Below are 19,174 nucleotides of genomic sequence, written 5' to 3'. Positions count from 1 at the left end.
TTTAGCAATACATTATTATAGCATGGTGAAAGGTTAGGAAACTTATTAAAACTTCTGAAGCTATGTCTTCATGTGGATTTTCAAAAACAGTGCACATCAACATCTATTCAGTGTAATTAATAGTCAGTTGGAACTGATCTTAGCCAATAACAAAGATGAAATTTAAACCTCTTTTTAAACATTGGTTTATCTCTTACTCTTAACCTAAATTAAATCTAATTCTGTTGCAACACAACTTTAAACTGAAAAAAATAAAATGGTATCCAGTGTTAATTTTAAAGGCAATCATAAAATGGCTGCCTTTTTAAAATGGATTGAACAAAATAACCAAGTTCTTAGAAGAAAATTAAAGGACAGACTCAACCCAGCTGCGTTTTATGATGTGTCTCTTCTTTCTTTCTGTGGTAGACCTGTTTGTTTTTTTTTTCAGTCTAATATTTGGACGTTTTGCTTCATTATTTAGCCAACAAGCTAAATTAGGTTTTAGCTAGTTAGCAAACAATGTAACATTTTGTTAGCTAGCGACCAAAAAAACCAAATGTTTTGTTAACATTTTAGCTAACTAGCAAACATGTTATACTTGCTAACTTTTTAGCGGAGTAGCAAACAATGTAACATTTTGTTAACGTTTTAGCTAACTAGCATATCATGTTATGCCTTGTTGAGGTTTTACCTAATTAGCAAACTGTGTAACATTTTGTTAACCTTTTAGCTCGCAAGCAAACAACGTAATGTTTTGTTAACATGATAGCTAACTATGTACCACTTACCAACTTTTTAGCAAAGTAGCAAACAATGTAATGTCTTAACTTTTGAGCTAGTTAGCAAACTATGTAACATTTTGTTAATGTTTTAGCTAACATGCATATAATATTATGCCTTGTTGAGGTTTTAGATGACTAGCAAACATGTTGGGTATTTTTTCCTTTTAGCTAGAAAACAAAGTAATGTTTTGTTAGGGAGCACAGAGCAGCTGAAAGTTGTTGGGGTCCTTCTCTTTTTACTTAACAGGTCCAAACAACAATCAAATTTATTTTTTATTTTCTTATCCATTTAAACTTGCGTAAGCAAGCGTCTCCATACAGAATAATCTCTATTTGATCTCTGCTTACATCAGTAAAATGTATTAACTAAACAGAGATTGGTTTTTGATTGTGCAACAGAGTGCTGCTTAATTTTAAATCTGGATTTAATAATTTAGGTTAAATTCACCTCAAACATAGAATATATGCTACATCTATAATGTTTTATGACTACTGCAAAAGTGCATCACAAAATATGTGTTTATTATTCATAAAGCATTATGAATGCATTATAACTCACTATGAATACACCCATAACACACTATAGATGTAGTCCTAATAGAAAGTGTTGATGTATTTTTCATTTGCTCTCAGTTCTTTGAGCCTTGCCTCATGTGAACCTCTTATTTCTTTGGTGTCCAGTCAGATCGGGACGCAGCCTGGAAAGCTCGCTGTCGTGGCAGGGAGAGGAAAAGTCAGGCCATCATAATGACTTAGATCCGAAAACTATTTACAGAGCGGAGCTGCCCTATATCTCTGCCCAAGTAGCTGTCAGCTCTTTTACTCATCTCTACTGCTGTGACCTGAACGCCACCCAGGTGAACGTAGCTCTGAGTCAGTCTGAATTTGCTTATGTAATGTTGTTTTTTTGTCGGGCGCTCATCATCCCCGGAACAAGAAAACCCACTTAATGCCTGTAAAGCTGATGACCCTCCTGTGCTTTATCTACAAAACATCCTCCTTCCTCTCTTTTATTTTCTCGTATATTTTCCCCTCTTGTGCCCTTATCTCACATCCAGCCCTGTCCTCTACTCGCTTTCTCATTTTCAATTCCTATCTCTCTCCTCTTCCTGCCACCGAGGGAAACAAAATACTGTTGCTATGGAAACTGCTCACAGAGAGGAGAGAGGCAGATTATGAGACTTCCAGTGTGGAGACAGAAGCCTATATAAGGCCATTTCCTGTCTGCGGGCCCTTCTATGAACATTGTGTCTCTCCTTGCTGCGTGAAACACTGCGAGGCAGACGAAGTGACAGACAGGGTGAGAAAGAGGCTGAGGAGTGGAGAAAGAAAAAGGTGCATGGAGTCTTGTCTGGCTGATATTGATCAATAGGTTTGTTATTGTTAGACCGTGCAGCTTTTGTCCCTGTTGCACAATACAACATAAACTATTCCTAGCTTCCACATCTCCACTCCTTTCCTCTGGCTATGACTCACAGCACTAAAAAACACACTGACAAACCTTTTACATCATGGCTGCAGCCACTGCTCTTCAAACCCGCAAGGGCAACACTCAGCGGCTGAATACTGATTAGTGCATAAATGTGAATTAAACAGGATGTCTGTGATTGACCTTAAGCGTGAAGCATCATCTCAGGAGCAGCAGAAATGGTGATTAATTCTGGAGTGGAAAAGGAAGTCTTTCAACTATAATGTAGAATTCAACATTAAGGCGATAGTTTGGATTTTTTTTTATGTGTGGCTGCGTAAGGTACTTAATCAATAGTCAGTCTTTTAGCTATAGTAGATGGTGGTTAGCAGCCCCAGTTTAGAGAAGCAGCAGGAACACTGGTGTAGGAAGTTAAGCAACAGAGACAGAGCGCAACGTGTCATACTCTGAAAACCACGCCCATAATTGGCGCCACAATTTGCAGCTAAGGCTCAGCTTATAAAAACTTAGTTCTGAGTTCTTTACGTTGCTGGTAGTGATTCCCACCATACAGCAGTTTTTAGGCACTTTTCTGTTGCTTGCTAACAGATGGAAAGTTAAAAGAGGCACCGACAGGGCCATGTGGGCGGGGCTCAACTGCACTCAGCAGCAAAACGGATGTTAGCCACCTAAAAAAAAAGGACCACAACTGGTAACAGCCATTATATCAGCCAAAAATCACTGTCTTTAAAGCAACCAGACCCCATTGGAGAAAAACAGTAATTTTCCCACGCAGAACACACATGTTGCTGGCTTACGGCTGCCTCAGTGGTTAGTTTGTTTGTGTTCTTGTGTGATGTCTGGTGAATCTGAACTAACCTTTTAAAACACTAAAGTCACACAAAAACACAAACAAACTAACTGCAGCGGTAGTCAAGCAACTCCAGTGTACTGCAAGCTAAAATTTCCTGGTTTTCCTTAATGGAGTCTGGTTGGTTTGGAGACCGTGATATCCGTCTTATATAACAGCAGTTTCCCATCAGAAAAGACAAGCTGACTGCAAAGTAAAGCAATGAAAACATTCTAACGAACACTGCTTAACTTCTTAAACTGGTACTCCTGCAGCTTCTTCCAAACTGGGGGCATGTTGACCACCATCTACTGCAGACAATACACAGACTATGGGTGAGTACCTCATACAAGCCCACTTCAAATAACAAGAACTGTCCCTTTAAGTGTGAGGCCAGCCATGTCCTCGATGCAACAGTTTGAATCACACATCCTAACGCCTTCTTTCTCTCTGTCCTTCAGGCTGAGAGAGCCAAACCTCTTCTCCAGGCAACATTTCTTGTCACTTTCACTGTTGCGTAATATCCAGCAAAAACAGGATTTATTTATTGGTGTTTGCTTCAGTGGGAAAAATCTAATAAGATTCGATAAAAACAGGGTTTCGTCCCAAGATCCCACTCCACCTCTCATAAGAACACAAGGTACGGGAGATAATATTTCTTGGCTCTTATTTTGGTGTCCAGACAGACAAAAAACATAATCTATTTGACTCTCATCTGAAGAGATCAACACCGTTTGGGGATTCAGTCTCTCTGCTCTGCCAGTTGGATGCTTGGAAGTATTCTAATCATGTTCCTTGTGGACTGCAAATCCTGGGAAATCACAGGAACATGATTAAATGCTTCAGGGAAAATTAAAAAATGGGAGGGGAAAAAAAAAAACATCCAGAACAGAAGCAGTGGGACAGGGGAGATGAAGGAACCTGTGGGATTGCGTCTGTGTTGTAATCTGTTCTCTGCTTGGTTGAATACGGATGCAAGTTTAACAAAGGCTGATAACCATGTAAACGAGCACAATCATCATAATCACCCTCCATCTACTGGAAATATTATTTGTTTTTGTATGTGGTGAACACAACACACAAATGAAGAGCATGGGAAGAAAAAAAAGAAAGCACACGAAAATGAAAATGAAATGACAATGAATTTAATGATGACATCAACAAATGGAAATTAATACATTAATCAAAGAAAAATACAAACAGAAACAAATGAGCCAAGAAGAGCTGTCAGCCTCACATGACAAAATTATAATGAGTAAATGATTTCCCAGGTTTTTCAAATATAATGTGCCTGTTAGTGGAGAACACAACAGTTTTTCGTATTTATGTCTTACATGTTGGCAGTACAAAAAAATTACCATGAAGCCGTCTGTAAAATGTGATTTTAGTTTTAGATGCATTAAAGATATGTAATCATTAGCCAGATTTTAATCATTGTTAGCAAACGCTAGCTAATTAATCTATATCAACTGTTCGCTGGCTATTTACATCAGATAGTTAATGTTAGCTAGCTAGCTATCTATCTATCTATCTTATCTACATCAATTGTTAGCTAGTTAATTAGCTACCGCTAACTTAAGATGTGACTATAAACTAATGTCACTTTTACAGGTCACCCAGCAACATCTTCAAAATTTAGCTAGTAAGCTAGCGTTTTGCTAACATTAGCTATCAGAGGAACTAGCCAGTGAACAACTGATGTAGGTTAGCTGGCTAGTTAGCTAGCATTTTGCAGTCATTTGCTATGTAAATAGCCAATAATTGCTGTAAATTAGCTTTTGCTAACTTCAAAGTTGAGATGTGACGATTTATATGTTGCTTTTACGAGATCCCTGGCAAAATTTTTTGATTATCATCTAAATTAGTTTTTCTTTTGAACATAGATGAACTGGGATTCTGCTGGGTACCAAGCTTGCTCAACTGTTATTGGAGCACAGAGTAAAGAGGGGCGGGACTTATGAAGGCTCAATTTTAAGGGAAATGTTGACGATGCGATGTTTAAGCTTTAAAAATGCGGTAGGTTTCGTCATGTGCTGCAGTCAGTCTTTTTGACATGGGTAGTTGAACAAAAAAATGGACAAGTCATCTAATGACATCAACACAACATGAAATAAGAAATATAATACAGCCAAATAACAAATACAATCTTTAGTAACAACACACTCACATGAATGAAATGAGACAATAATTAACAATTCATAAACATTCGCAAACACTCTCCTGCAGTCTCTTCTCTCTCTCTCCCTCTCTCTCTCTCTCTCTCACACACACACACTTACACACATTTAATTTAATTTTTTAATTTAATTATGAATCACCCGACAACAAAATAATAAGAGATGGAGCATGCAATTCAATGGATTATGAACATGAATGACTCAGTGGTGAGAGGAGGATGGAGATGACATACTACAGCTGACAATTAGCACTTTGTTTCTCTCGTACACACACACACACACACACACACGCACACACACATACACACACACAGTTACCTGACTGACAGTTGCTCTATTGGCATAGACCTTCTGTTTGTCCGTCACTACTCTCTGCATAATGTCTCTTATTGTACTTTATTATTCATTTTAGGGGCTTTTTGAATACAAATTATTATTAGTATATCATAAACAGGACTGCAACTAACCATTGTTTTCATTATTAATAATTTTCTTGATTAATCACTTAATTTGTTTGGTCCATAAAATATCAGAAACTGACATTATTTTGTTATTTTTGTTAATTTGTTTACTGTTGTTAAAAATTTCAAGACAACTTTCTGCAATAGATTTTTGAGTTTTGAGCCCAACTCCTTACTGATCTATAATCTTTAGTTGAGATAAATTACTTTTCTTCTCTAGATAAACTTGAATATTTGAGGGTTTTTTTTTTTTTTTTTTTTTTTTTTGTTTTTTTTTTTTTTTTCAAAACTGGTGGCAATGAGCTGTGAACCATATTTAACATCCTTTACGTGCCAGAAAATGTAATGTTTTTTATTGAAAATGTTAAAATATTAACTATTACTCACTTTGATACAATGAGTTTACTCAATAATCTTTGAAATGTGATTTTTTTCGAGTTTCTAAAACTTGAGTATTCAAGTTTATCTAAAGAAGAAAAGCAAATTACTATTACTATTGTTGACTATCTATTGCAGTAAGTTGCCTTGCACTTTGAGTTTCATCATTTTTTTCTTTTTTACAGTGCTGAAACCGTGGAGAATTTATCTGTGATCGTCAGTTCCTGAGCCAACGGTGGCCGGTTAGAACATTTTAACATAACCCAGCCCTAATCGGGACATCTTGATTTATTTCTCTGTCTGCATTTTCCACAAACACAAACAAAAGCTGTGACCTTGCCAGCTCATTTAATTCATCTAAATGTGCTTTAGAGTGGATATTACCAAAAAAAAAAAAAAAAAAAAACAATATTAGGGTGTTTTCCTGTGGGGATGCATGTGTCTCTGTACGTATAATATAAAATATTAAAGCAACATGAATAAAAGCTAGGGTGCTCTTAGTGAAGCTAGTGACCCTGAAAGGACTATTGGAAGCATAAAGGAGGGGAGGGGGATGTATGACTTCATATATGTAGACCATTCTTTTGTGCTGCTGCTGCTGACTCATAAAAATGGGTCAGACTCACATGCACCAAATGCATAAAAACATGTACATCAAGCTAATTGTCTACCGCTTCTGCACAAATGGCGATTTCATGTACAAAAGTGTTTTTTTCTAAAGTATACAAGACCGTGTAAGTGATTCTGTGTGCATTTTCTATGAAGACATGTGCTCGCAGCTATGCATGTGTGAAAGAGGAAAGGATAAAAAGCCACAGCGCAATGCTATGTCTGTATATTCTGCTCGGGGAAATAGGTTGTGATGGTCTGAGCTGTGCGAGCAACCTACATCAGGCAGCAAAGTGCCTCTAAGTGTTTAAATGCAGGGTCCAGCGAGGTGAACTATTTAAATGCAGTACTCGTAGTAGGTCAGCGAGCCTCTGTGGCTGCTTAGGAAATGGATTTATGGTGGTTCTTTCAGAGCTTTGCTGGCTGAAATCTCAAAAAGATTTTCATTTTTTAGCCGCAGGTGTTCTTTTTAAGGGAGAAGATGTTCAAATTCAGGCTTCATTTTAAGGGAAAGGGTCATTTCAGATTCATGCTTTGGTTAAACTGAGTTATGCATTTGAGGCGGAAGGGTGAGAAAGGTACTTGGGTGGCATTGTGCGCATAACAAAGAAAGGATTTGTATGTGTGTGCTCTACACATTTATGATTCAGAACTGGGGCGAATCATGTCCTACCAAAAGAAACCAGAAAAGTATTGATACCAACAATCTAATTTAAATTTTTGGTGGTTTTTAAGGATTTATATACATGTTTTGGTTTTCTTTATTTTCTCAATTTCTAAACTTGCTGTGTGCCAGAAAACATCTTTGTTCCAGGCAACTTCTTTTTTTTTCTTTTATAAAAATATTTTTTGGGGACTTTTATGCCCTTAATTCTGTTGCACAGCTTAAGATGTGAAAGGAAAGAGGGAGAAACAGTGGGGCAACGACAAAAACCAAACCCATGGCTGCTGCAGAAGACTCACGACATGGGACGAACGCTCTACTAACTGAGCTACCAGCCCACCAAGAATTCATACTAAATGAAGGCAAGGTGTAGAGTTATATGTAATTTAACTATTTGTGCAAGAAAAACACACACAATTAATTTCTTCCTGCAGAGCATTTTGTATTGTTTAAAACATGACTGAAGGTGGACTTTTAACGTTTTGTCAACTCCATCTGACAGAGTTGAAATCTACATTTAATTAAAAGAAAATAATCACTAGGACACTGGCCTGTTACAAGCCAAGAGTTTAATCTTTTAAAATATATTTTTCCAGGATAATTTAAGAGTAAAAATGACCCATCAAAAAACATTTTTGCCCCACTTCTTAAGAGTGAGTGTTATCATGCGTGTATACACAGAGGTGACACAGACGGAGAGAAAATGTGCAAAAATAGTGTCAGAAACTTGGCGCCTACTTCTCAAAGAAGCTTAGAATTCATCTACAAGGGAAATGATGGAATATAATTTACTCCCTGTGAAGTTAATACCCTTTCATATGGGGAAGTGAGAGAGGGATGGAGGGGGAGTCGGAGTGAAGGAGAAATTAGAAACTGTCAGGGAGGGAAGGGACAGACGGAGAATTGCTAACAGGGTGGATAGAGAAAGCAGTAAGAAGTGGAGGAGAGAATTACATCGTCATATAGCTGCAGAGTGGAGAGGAGAGATAATGGGCTGTGAGGCGGCCTCCCTCCCTCCCTTCCAGCCAAGCCATCGCAGGCTTAGTGCAGAGTGTCAGCCAGCACAAAGACTGGAATAATCTCTTGTTGAGGAACACGCACTCAACTCGTGAAACTCTGTAAAACTAGAATTTAACCGCAGTTTCATCGAGGTCAGAGCTGCACTACAAAGCTAATTTGTGAATGCTAATATTTGAAGAGGAAAGTGGACGGAGGCAAAATGACAAGCAGCATGGCTGAATTTTAACTCCCTTTTCCTCATTACGTCTGGTTAGCCCTGCTTCACCTCTCCAACCCTCTGACTTTTTACGGGATCTCTCTCTGACACAGTGCAAATTATCTGGGAGGAAAAGAAGAAACTGAGCACTGTAAGTGTGTGCAATAAGGGAGCAATATGCAACATTTGTGCGTCCACAAATGAGTACAGCCGTCCAAATAGCGAGTTGGAGCCATAGATGATATATTGAACAGACTCTCCTGGACTTCACAGGATTTTTTGGGGGGGATTGTTGTGGTCTAAAAACCTGATTTCAATGCAGCTTTTCAAAAGAAAAAAATGGTGATGTATGTTACAATTTTTTTTAGGTGTTTTTTGCAATGAAAATGTGGGAGCAAATTCTACAAAAAAGTCAAAGGCAACTTGTTCCAGGGAGAATAAAACCACCCACTCCTCTGAGTCTTCTAAGTAACCTTACCAAAAAGTCACAAAAAAAATTAACAAAACATGCTTCATTTTTGGAGCTCAAACTCAGCCAAAACAGTAAGAACAAAATTATGAAATATGAAAGTCCACAGAGCATTGATGATGTGTCAGTACTAATGACAAACCCTATGCTCTTTTCATTACCTGTGACAAAATAAATAATCCAAAAAATAGTAATAGCAAAACATTGAGTCCGTTAGCTGAGATGTACATGTATGATGTTTATGTGGGGGACTACTTTGGTTTGTGGAACTATCATGCTACGAAAATTGGTCAAAGTTGCATAAAATTTGCGGTGATTGGACAAAATTGCAAGGTCTTGCAGAATTTACAGAGATTGGCTGAACCATAAGTTGACCGTAAGTTTCAAAGGAGGACACGTGACTGTAGCGTTGTTATCAGAATGGCGAGTATTTCAACTTAGCATGTTTCCTTAATCTCTCATGACACATCATGGTCATTTTATGCTTTATTGCAGTAAATATACTACAGATTTCTCCTTTAACTGTCCCACATATATTCATTCAGAGACAAGTGGGCAGGAAAAAAAAGAGAGTTTATAAATGTGTGAGCACTCGCCAACCTCTTTCCCTTTCAACACTGATATCTGTGGTGACCCAGTTCCATTATGCAGATGATTGTGGAAGCTCCAGTGGTGCACCTTGTTCTGTTCTCAGCTGCTACAACCCAAATCTGATCTGTTCCTGTTGCCCTGGCTGACCTTCATATCACATCAATGTAACCTCATCGCTGATGGATTCACGTGCCTGAGGGCCAGACTCTCCACCAGCCATTAATTATTGTTGGCACAACAAATGTAGCACGAGATTGAAGCCACTGAGCCCAAGAAATGAATTCTTTATGCTACTCTAATTTTAGCATATAGAGCCACACACAATGTCTATGTACAGAAATAATGCACACACCCTTTTCTTTGTGTCCTATTAAAAGGTATTGACTCCAACCTGCATTCTTGCCTTTTCTTTCTTAAAAAAAAAAAAAAAAGCTTTGCGCCTGCATCAACGAATAGCTGAATAATTACAAAATAAATCATTGCTACTCCCCTGCTGTCAGGTAGAAAAAAGTGGTACACACATGCAGCAGGTTTCAGAGAGCGAGCTTGAGAAAAACAGAAGACAGCATGTGCAGGTGGGAAGCCATTAGGGCTGAACAATTAATCGAAATTGCAATATGGCCGGCAGCAAATTTGAAATCACTGGAAGGTGCAATATTTGTTAAAGCAAAATGTGTCTCAATGCCATTTTAAATGAAATATTGTTGTGTCCTGGCCCACACATCGTATTCTAGAGACATAATATACAACATTTTCCTAAAAAGTGATGTATGCATGCTCTTAGAAATACAGGCTCCTATAGGATTCTTCCTGAAGGGTCGAGGTTCACCCAGAACCATTTGCTTCTGAGGACTAGGGGTTCTGTCAAGAACCCTTTTCATCCCAAGAACTCCTTTTGGCAGAAAGAGTTCTGTCAAGGGTTCTTTGTACATAATATAAAAGTGATCCCAGGAAAACACCCTGGATGGGTTCTAGATAAAAACCATTGGAAGAGAGAAAGGTTCTCAGTAGAACCCTCTGGGTATGGTCTAGATGAAACATTGGCATATAAAAGGGTTTTTGGTAGAACCCCCCTGGATGGTTTCTTGTTATTGCCCTTGAAGGTGGACATATTCTGAACAGAATCCCGGAGAGGGTTGCTGAATTCCTTTTCTTTCATCAAGGGTTCTTTGTACAATAGTACAAAAAGGTTCACAGTAGAACCCTGGGTGGGTTCTAGATAAAACCTTTGGCTTCTGGGTGAAACCTTTTGAAGATGGTTCTAGGTGTAACCTTTTATGTTGGGTTCTAGGTATATCTCTCTGAAAGGGTTCCATGTGGAATATATATGTGTGTGTGTGTGTGTGTGTGTGTGTGTGTGTGTGTGTGTGTGTGCGCCCAAGAACCCCTTATGGTTCTTGTTAGCACCTTTGCTTCTAAAAGTGTAGACTTTTAATATGTTTTTCAATTAAAATTAGAATAATGATGTAAAAATGATCATTCCCTCTAACGCTGCAAACCACATTTGTAATATCGGTCAAAATACTTAAAATTAGATATTTTTCAGAACTGTTCAGCCCTAGATGCCAACACGAACACACGGCAGGTTCTCATTCTACTGAGTGTGCATGCGAGAGGGTAAGGTGGTGAACTGAGTGTTTGTTTACGACGATGGAGAAGGAACTAAACCAGCAGCAGGCTTAGAGCTCCTGCAAATTAAAGAACGGCTGCTGCGAGCAGTCTGATTAGGATTGAGGCTGATATTAAAAGCTCACCATCATCACTGTCAAGCGCTGGATTAACAAGTACTTTGATCTTGAACACACGTGCACACATTTATACATGCGCGCGCACACACACACACACACACACACACACACACACACACACACACACACACACACACACACACACACACACACACACACATACACACCACACCCTGTATATGAATTCCCTATAATGTGTTTGAGTTGCATGCTCCCTCTCTGCACAGCTCTACCAGCTTTACAGTGTACATAGTATGTTCGTATCCGAGATCCTCGTTTTTTTCCTCTGTTAGCTACAGAAAACAGATGATTCCTAGTTGAGATGTTTGAACAGGGTTTGTTTTTTTTTTTAAACCCAGGCCAATAACAGAATACATGATAAAAAGAAACAATGTCTGAAACAGTCTGGTTTACTAGTATAAAATGTGCTTCTAAATTCTGTTCACAAAAGGACATGTACAAAATGACATGACTTAATAAAAAAAAGAAATCCTAGATGAGCCATCAGCACTGACTCTGTCCCCTCGCTAAGCCTCATCCTCCTTAGTTACTGTTGCTATGCCTGTCAAGCTTTCCATTCCCACACTGCATATATGCAGTTTACAGTAACAACAGTGGCAGATTTAACAAAGAAACTGTCCGTAAATGTTGAAACACGAGGTCTTTGATTCCACAGATTAGTAAGCAGGATTCTGTCTGCTAAAATTATGACTCTAGCTTACATTTCATGTGTTTAGTTTCAATATAGCTAGTTAATGTAAGCTAATGATAATGCTTTAACTTCTTTGTCTATCTAGCAGACTTTTTGGTGTTTACATCTTACACATTTTAAAAATGAGAACCCTATGAAAGGATTTGGAATATATAGTTATTTTATGGCTACATGTGTGACATTAACATTAATACTAAAAAACTTGAAATACAACATGAAGATATATACAGTAGATGACAGAAATACACTCATCAGTGTGGTAAGAGGAAGTGCAGGGATTAGATTAAGTGCAGCAGACTTTGAGATGGTCAGTCAGCCAGCACGATTGCTCTGGGAAGACATGCCAGGACAAGAGCTAAGCTAACACGGTTTAGCCCTAACCCGTTGATTCTACTGGGCACGGCATGTCTGCGCCACAGTTTGATCTGTCCTCTATGCAGCTGCGTGTCCCACCAGGAGCGTTTCAGATGCATTTCAGTAGTGGAGCGTTTTGCCGGCCTGAATATGGACCTTTCCTTGGATTTTGTGCTTCTACCATGGATAAGTAGGCTACATTGTTATATACTTTCTTATCTGTCTTTTATTTTGAAAACTGGCAGAATTCAGTATGCTGTTTCTCTGTCTGACATCCTGCCCACTCAATCTGCTCTGTGCAGATTGACGCGGCATCCGTCAAAAATAGACTTGGTGCATATTTGAAGCAGAGCAGAACAGCGAAACGCTTCCTGGGTGCGCCGCAGCGCTGCCGGTGGAATCACAAGCATTGTGTAGAATGGTCGCGACCAGCCACAGAGATGCATCGTGATCAGCCCACTTTGATTCTGCACCAGCCTACATCCTCCTCTTCAAACCTCCCACATAACAAATCCCAATTTAACTCCTGGGAAACAAGCCATGAGTTTAGAAGATGAAGAAGCAAGAAGCAAGTCTGGCTGGTGGTAACGTCACTGCATTTGTTAATTTAGTTAGCCGGACGTGCTAACGTTCACAGCTTACGTTAAAACAGTTTAAAGTTTAATTCATTCCTCACACGTTCGCTCTTGTGTTTTAGGTTTTTGAAAGACTACAAAGGAGATGGCACCCTCCAAACTCATGATTATTGCTCTTCTTAAAGTCACACCACTTCAACATGTAGAGAAATGCAAAGCTTGACAGGCCCGCTGTGCCTAGTTAGACTTGCTAATCTATGATTGGACCATTGTTGTTTTGAGGAGGGACTTAGCGAAGGGTCTTTTTTTAAAATTTAGACCAGACTTGAAGATTGGAGCAGGCCGCTCACATCAGTCTCATCATTAGATCAGATATTGCACAAATTACTGACTCGCAGACCTCTACAAGTCAGTGATAGCATCATTCATTGTTGAGCTACCAGAGGCAGGTAGAGTTCTCCACAAAGAGCTGCGGGTCAGCATACTGTATGTGAGGACGTGACAGACAATCGGCATGAAAGGAAGAAAACTATTAACACTGTATAAGAGTTGTGACATTAGAGGATCCTAACGTGAGCCTGCCATTCCTGGAATCGCAGAGCAGCACTGTGTGAGGTCAAAGGTCAACGACACACCCATTTCTGAGACACTAAAGACGCTGAGATGTTGTTAAGATGTAGTCGGCCTATGCTCAGTCACGCCTTTGTCCTTTTCCTGAGAACATAAGAGGAACGTGTTATAGATTTAGTGTCACTAAATGCTGTGGCTGGCTGTTTGTGTTTGTGCGTGTGTTTGTGTGTATTATCGTCTTACCCGGCGTCGGCTGAGGCTGCCCGGGCTAGTCGGGGAGGGGCTGGGAGATTTTCCCGAATGAGGAGTGGAAAGCTGACTGGCCGGCGTCCCGTTCACTGGAGGGAGAAAAACGAGAGAGAAAATGGAGCAGGATGAGACTGAGACGGAGAGAAATATCGAAATAGATGATCCTATAAATGTGAAGCCATGTTTTCCAGAACGGTTATATTTCTGAGTGTCTAGCAGCGGCAGCGGCAGCGGCAGCAGCAGCCCACACTTCCGCCCTCAGCATCTCTCCATTCACATGAATGAGGCAGAGGAGGAGGAGGACAAGAGGGGGAGGAAGAGAGGAAGAAAAGGAGCACTGAAAAGTCCACGCTGCTCTTTTTTTTTTTTTTTTTTATATCGGCCAAAACACAAATCCTGTTGCTCCAAATCTGCCTCAAACAAGACACTCATACCTGAGCCTGTAAGCATAACAATAATTATGTTCCACACACTTAAAAACACAGATGCTAACTAGAACCAGAGAGGGTTCTCCAGCCTGTCCCTATAGGAGAACCCTTTTTGGTTCCTTCCACCCAACATAAACAGGTATACCTAGAAGCATCTGTGATCAGTTCTACCCAAAACCCCCTATAAGTGGTTCTACAGGAAATCCCTTCACCCTTTGGTTCCACCCAGAATTCTCCCTGAGGGTTCCATCCAGATCCTGTCAGTCTTCTAAGGGTTCTACAAGAACTCATCCAAAGAATTCCAGGTATAACCTTTTTTTATATTCCAATCGTTCTATCCAAGAGTGTTGTAGAGAACTCACCCAGGGGGTTCTACCGAGAACCAAGAGTGTTTATATTTTAAGAGTGTTGTCTAGAATCCAACCAGGTGGGTCTATCATAGAGAACCCTTTTATAGTCCAAGGTTCTTGTCTAGAGCCCACCCAAGGGACTCTACCAACAACCCTATTATATTGTAAGGGTGTTGTCGAGAACACACTCAGGGGTGTCTAGCAAGAACCTTGTTATATTCCAAGGTTGTTGTCTAAAAACTCACCCAGGGGGTTCTGCTAAGAACCCTTTTATATTCCAATTTTATTACCCTTGACAAATGATTTCAGCAATCCTCTAAGAACTCTTTCTTCCAAGAAGGGTTCTTTCAATGACAAGTCTTTCTTAACGGAACCCTCAGTTTTGGAAAGAACCCTTTCTTCAAAAAAGATGCAAATGGTTCTGGGTAAAGCCTCAGCCCTCCAGGAAGAACCCTTTTAGAGCCCTTATTTCTGAGAGTGCAGGCTTCACCTACATGCCTGCGAGTCTCAACATACACAAACACCAGGCTGGCCTCATTTTCAACCAGATCTCTTCTATATTCGATGCACTTGTGACCTCAGCTCGGTCTACTTTCCCAGCTGCAGCACACAGCACAGAAACCCAGCGGCATCACCTCATTAAACAAGAGCATCGGATTAATCAACGCTACACCCGAGTCCTGTGTGTGGTCAAGCAAAAGCAGGAGTCGAAAAACAGCCTAACGGCATCATTAACCTGCACAGAAAACACGAGTCTGTCTGTCATTCAGCTGCAAACATGGCAACAAAACTCTGAGTCACCTCAAGTCAACTCAAGGCTGCCCCAACTGACCTACAAGTCTAATGAAATCTCTAAGTCTAAGTCTATAATACAGCAGAAATAACTGGAAAATAACCAACATAATTACTTATTTCTCAATTAGATTCAACCACAGTGAGTTCAAGTGGAGGTATACGTCTTTAGAGCTGCAACAATAAGTCCAATTGGCAACTATTTTGATAATTGATTTATCATTTTGAGTCAAAAAATGTCTAAATTCTCTGATTTTTGCTTCTGAAATGTGATTATTTTCTGTTTTCTTTACTCCTCTATGACAGCAAACTGAATATCTTTGGCTTGTGAACAAAACAAGATATTTGAGGACGTCATCTTGGGCTTTGGGGAACAAAAGCAACATTTTTTAAATTATTTATTTATTTTACCATTTTCTTACCTTTTACAGACCAAATTATTCCTTATTAGTCATTTTTCCAGAAAACAAAGACCAAGTTATCTGATTTCAGCTCAGATGTAAATATTATCTGGTTTCTTTGTTCCTTCGTAACAGAAAACTGAATATCTTTTGGTTGTGGACAAAAGACATTTAGAGGACATCATCTTTGGCTTCAGAAAACAAAAACTTTTCATAATTTTCATTCATTTATTGTTTTGAGTTGTTTTTTTTGTTTTGTTTTTTTTGTTTGTTTTTTTCAGAAAAACCAAATTCTGTGACATCAGCTTCTCAAATATGAATATTGTCTGCTTTCTCTTCTCCTCTCTGGCAGTAAACTGAATATCTTTGGGTTGTGGACATTTGCAGATGTCACCTTGGGATTTGAGAAACATTTTTCACAATTTTCTGACATTTTACAGACCCAAAAACGAATCAATTAATCATTTGAGTCTGTTTTTTTCAGAAAAAAAGACAAAATTCTCTGATTTCAGCTTCTCAAATGAGAATGTTTTTAGGTTTCTTTAGTCCTTTATGACAGACAAATGTCACCTTGGGCTTTAGGAGACTGGTCAACATTTTAAACCATTTTCTGACATTTTACAGACCCAAAAACTAATCAATAAATTAAGAAAAAGTTCAAAAGATCAATTGATAATGAAAGTAATTGTCATGGAAACTCATGAAAATGATCAAACTAGGGCTCCGACTAATGACAATTTTTTTTATAATAGATTAGACTGTCTACTATTTTCTCAAGTAATCCATTATCCACAAAATATCATAAAATTGTGAAAAATGATTTTCCCTGTTTTCCTTTTGTCTATTTTGACCACAACCCAAACATATTCAGTTTATTGTCAGAGGAACAAAGAAACCAAAAAATATTTACACTTAAGATGCTAAAATCAGTCTTAAAATGATTAATCAGTTCACAAAATAGTTGGTAATTAATTAAATGGTTGACAACTTTTAAATTAATCAACTATAAGCTCAAGATTGGACTTCAACTTGTAAAATAAATGATGTAGCTTCTAGGGTAGTGACAGGTATTTAAAGTAACTGAAGAGCAATAATGAAGCTCTAATTCTTTAAAGAAAAAAGATCTAAATTAAAATGAAATAGAATTAGAATTTAAAGAAAACATCACTAGATTCACTATTGTCTACCATTTCACAGCCTTTTTTGATCATGAAATCATTAATTACTGCGATTTCTGAGCCTTTTTCATATTATTCTTGTATTAAAACGATATTCCTAATTACATTTTCAGCAGACAAGTGAAACCTGTGGGAGCGAAGTGGTCCAACCTTCACTGTCTAATGTTTATTCCCCTGCCGAGATCAAAGAACTTTCTGAATTATTCAAGACAAAGGAGATAAAGCCCACAGCAGACTGAAACAGCACCGGCTGCCACCGCATTACACCGGTATTTTTAATTTTCTACATGACAAAACTGAGCTAAAGAAACGGAGCTGATGTACGGGCGATTTCCTGAACATCTTCATTGATGAAATTCAGCATCAGCGTTACGCACACGGACAGACACTCCTCCCAGTTACACAACCAAGCAGCATTTAAAGATAAAGACAGACATCTCTGATTGTCTTCACACTGTAAAATCACAGCATGACACCTCGCAAAGTCAACGACAGTCACACAACCGGCGAATTGGAAACGATCCGTACATGGATAATGGATAAAGTTGTTGGTGAAATAACAAGAAAAGAAGAAAAAGGCGCATAAAATATGGTTTTTACTTTCCTACCTTCCACTTCCAGCATGATGAAAAAACACAGTGATAATCCAAAGCGGGGGTAAAGAGAAGGAGAAGAACAGCACCTCAGTACGCGCTCCGCCCGGGTGTGATAGTAAAGTGGTGAATGGAGAGACGGAGCAGAGCTGTACTACACCGACAGAGACACGGAGAGGCGGGGGGATGCTTGCGTAACTCTGACGCGCACCGGGGACAGAGACACAGAGAGAGAGAGAGAGAGAGAGAGAGAAGGGAGAGAGATAAAAAAAAAAACAAAAAAAACTACATGATATTAAAAAATCTGCCAGTGTGGAAACATACCCAAACGCCATCAGGCGACAACAAGAACAATAACTCCTGGACCAGATTCAGGGAAAAAAAAAAAAAAAGCCGTCAAAGTCGATATAGTGAACATAGGGGGTTGAGCAATATTCGATTCTGATTGGTCAATTACAGTAACATCTGTTATTTCTGTATTACAGACCGTTGCTAGGAAGAACAGAACGTTACTATGGACGCAGTTCTGGTCATAGACTCCGAGGGATCAATAAAACCTGCTTACTGTACATTATCCCTCACATATACAGTATATATGTGTGTATATCCATGTCATGATGTCGCCTTAGATTTTTGGAAATCTTCATGTAAGGGATAATGTATATAATGTCCCATTTATTGCATGGTCACAAAATATTAATTTCAAAATGATTTTATGGCTTTATTTCTCAATAGTGACCAGCTCAGTGTACATTTTCCTGCTTGCTTCATGACTACATGCCAAAAACATCAATAATTTGACAAAATATTCATTTTAAAATGTTTTTAGTGGTTTAACATGAGTCTATTACCAGAATTGTATCCATAGCAACAGTCTCTTCCTCATGACAACAGTCTGCTATACAGAAATAACAGACGATAGATAGATAGATAGATAGATAGATAGATAGATAGATAGATAGATAGATAGATAGATAGATAGATAGATAGATAGAAATTCATCATGTGCCTTACAGCAATCATGAGATAATATAAACAGACATCAGACAACAGACATCACTAGTATGACAAACAACAAACACTCATACAACAAATAACAACTTCAATAAAACAAACAACCTCTGCCCCACCAGAATGACAACAACAACATGACTATACACATATACACCACCTAAGGCGCAACATCCTGACACACAGAGGTTCAGTTATCTTGTTGTGTCAGTTTGTTCAGCAGTACAATACTAGTCGGTACAAATGATCTTCAAACCCGACCGGTTCGGAGGGACAGCGCCCGATACCGTCTGCACGATGGTCGGCGTTCACATGCACTAAATAGGGGATGTGCTTCCTCTCTAATCATAAAATTAGACTGCTGTAATTGACTAATCAGAATTAAGTATTTAACAAAGGCGTGTAATAAATCCTGATATGGCGTAAGTGTTGTCTTTTCCTGGTTTTATAGGCTGCACTACAGTCAGGAACTTACCAGATTGTTCTGTTTGTATTATTTGCCTTTACCCAAGCAAAAATTATGAATATATTAAACTTGGAAAAAGGAAATCAAATACACATAAAATGCTGCCTATAAAGTTAACAAATAGAAACGATCTGCATTATGTTATTTAGGAAAAAATTGG

General features: G+C 38.8%; 1 protein-coding gene across 2 annotated transcripts in view; it reads right to left on the bottom strand.

The window, feature by feature from the left end:
* dclk1a (doublecortin-like kinase 1a) overlaps positions 1-19,174 on the bottom strand; it is an 85,080-nt gene that overhangs the window by 15,330 nt on the left and 50,576 nt on the right. For both annotated transcript variants that reach the window (XM_084729809.1, XM_084729808.1), the window contains exon 6: positions 13,790-13,884. In XM_084729809.1, the coding sequence (XP_084585935.1) occupies positions 13,790-13,884 (95 nt within the window). The remainder of the gene's footprint in view (positions 1-13,789; positions 13,885-19,174) is intronic.

The sequence above is a fragment of the Lutjanus erythropterus genome, chromosome 11, assembly GCF_056507025.1.
Source record: "Lutjanus erythropterus isolate fLutEry1 chromosome 11, fLutEry1.hap2, whole genome shotgun sequence".
NCBI lineage: Eukaryota > Metazoa > Chordata > Actinopteri > Lutjaniformes > Lutjanidae > Lutjanus > Lutjanus erythropterus.
This window is presented reverse-complemented; position numbering and strand designations above follow the sequence as displayed.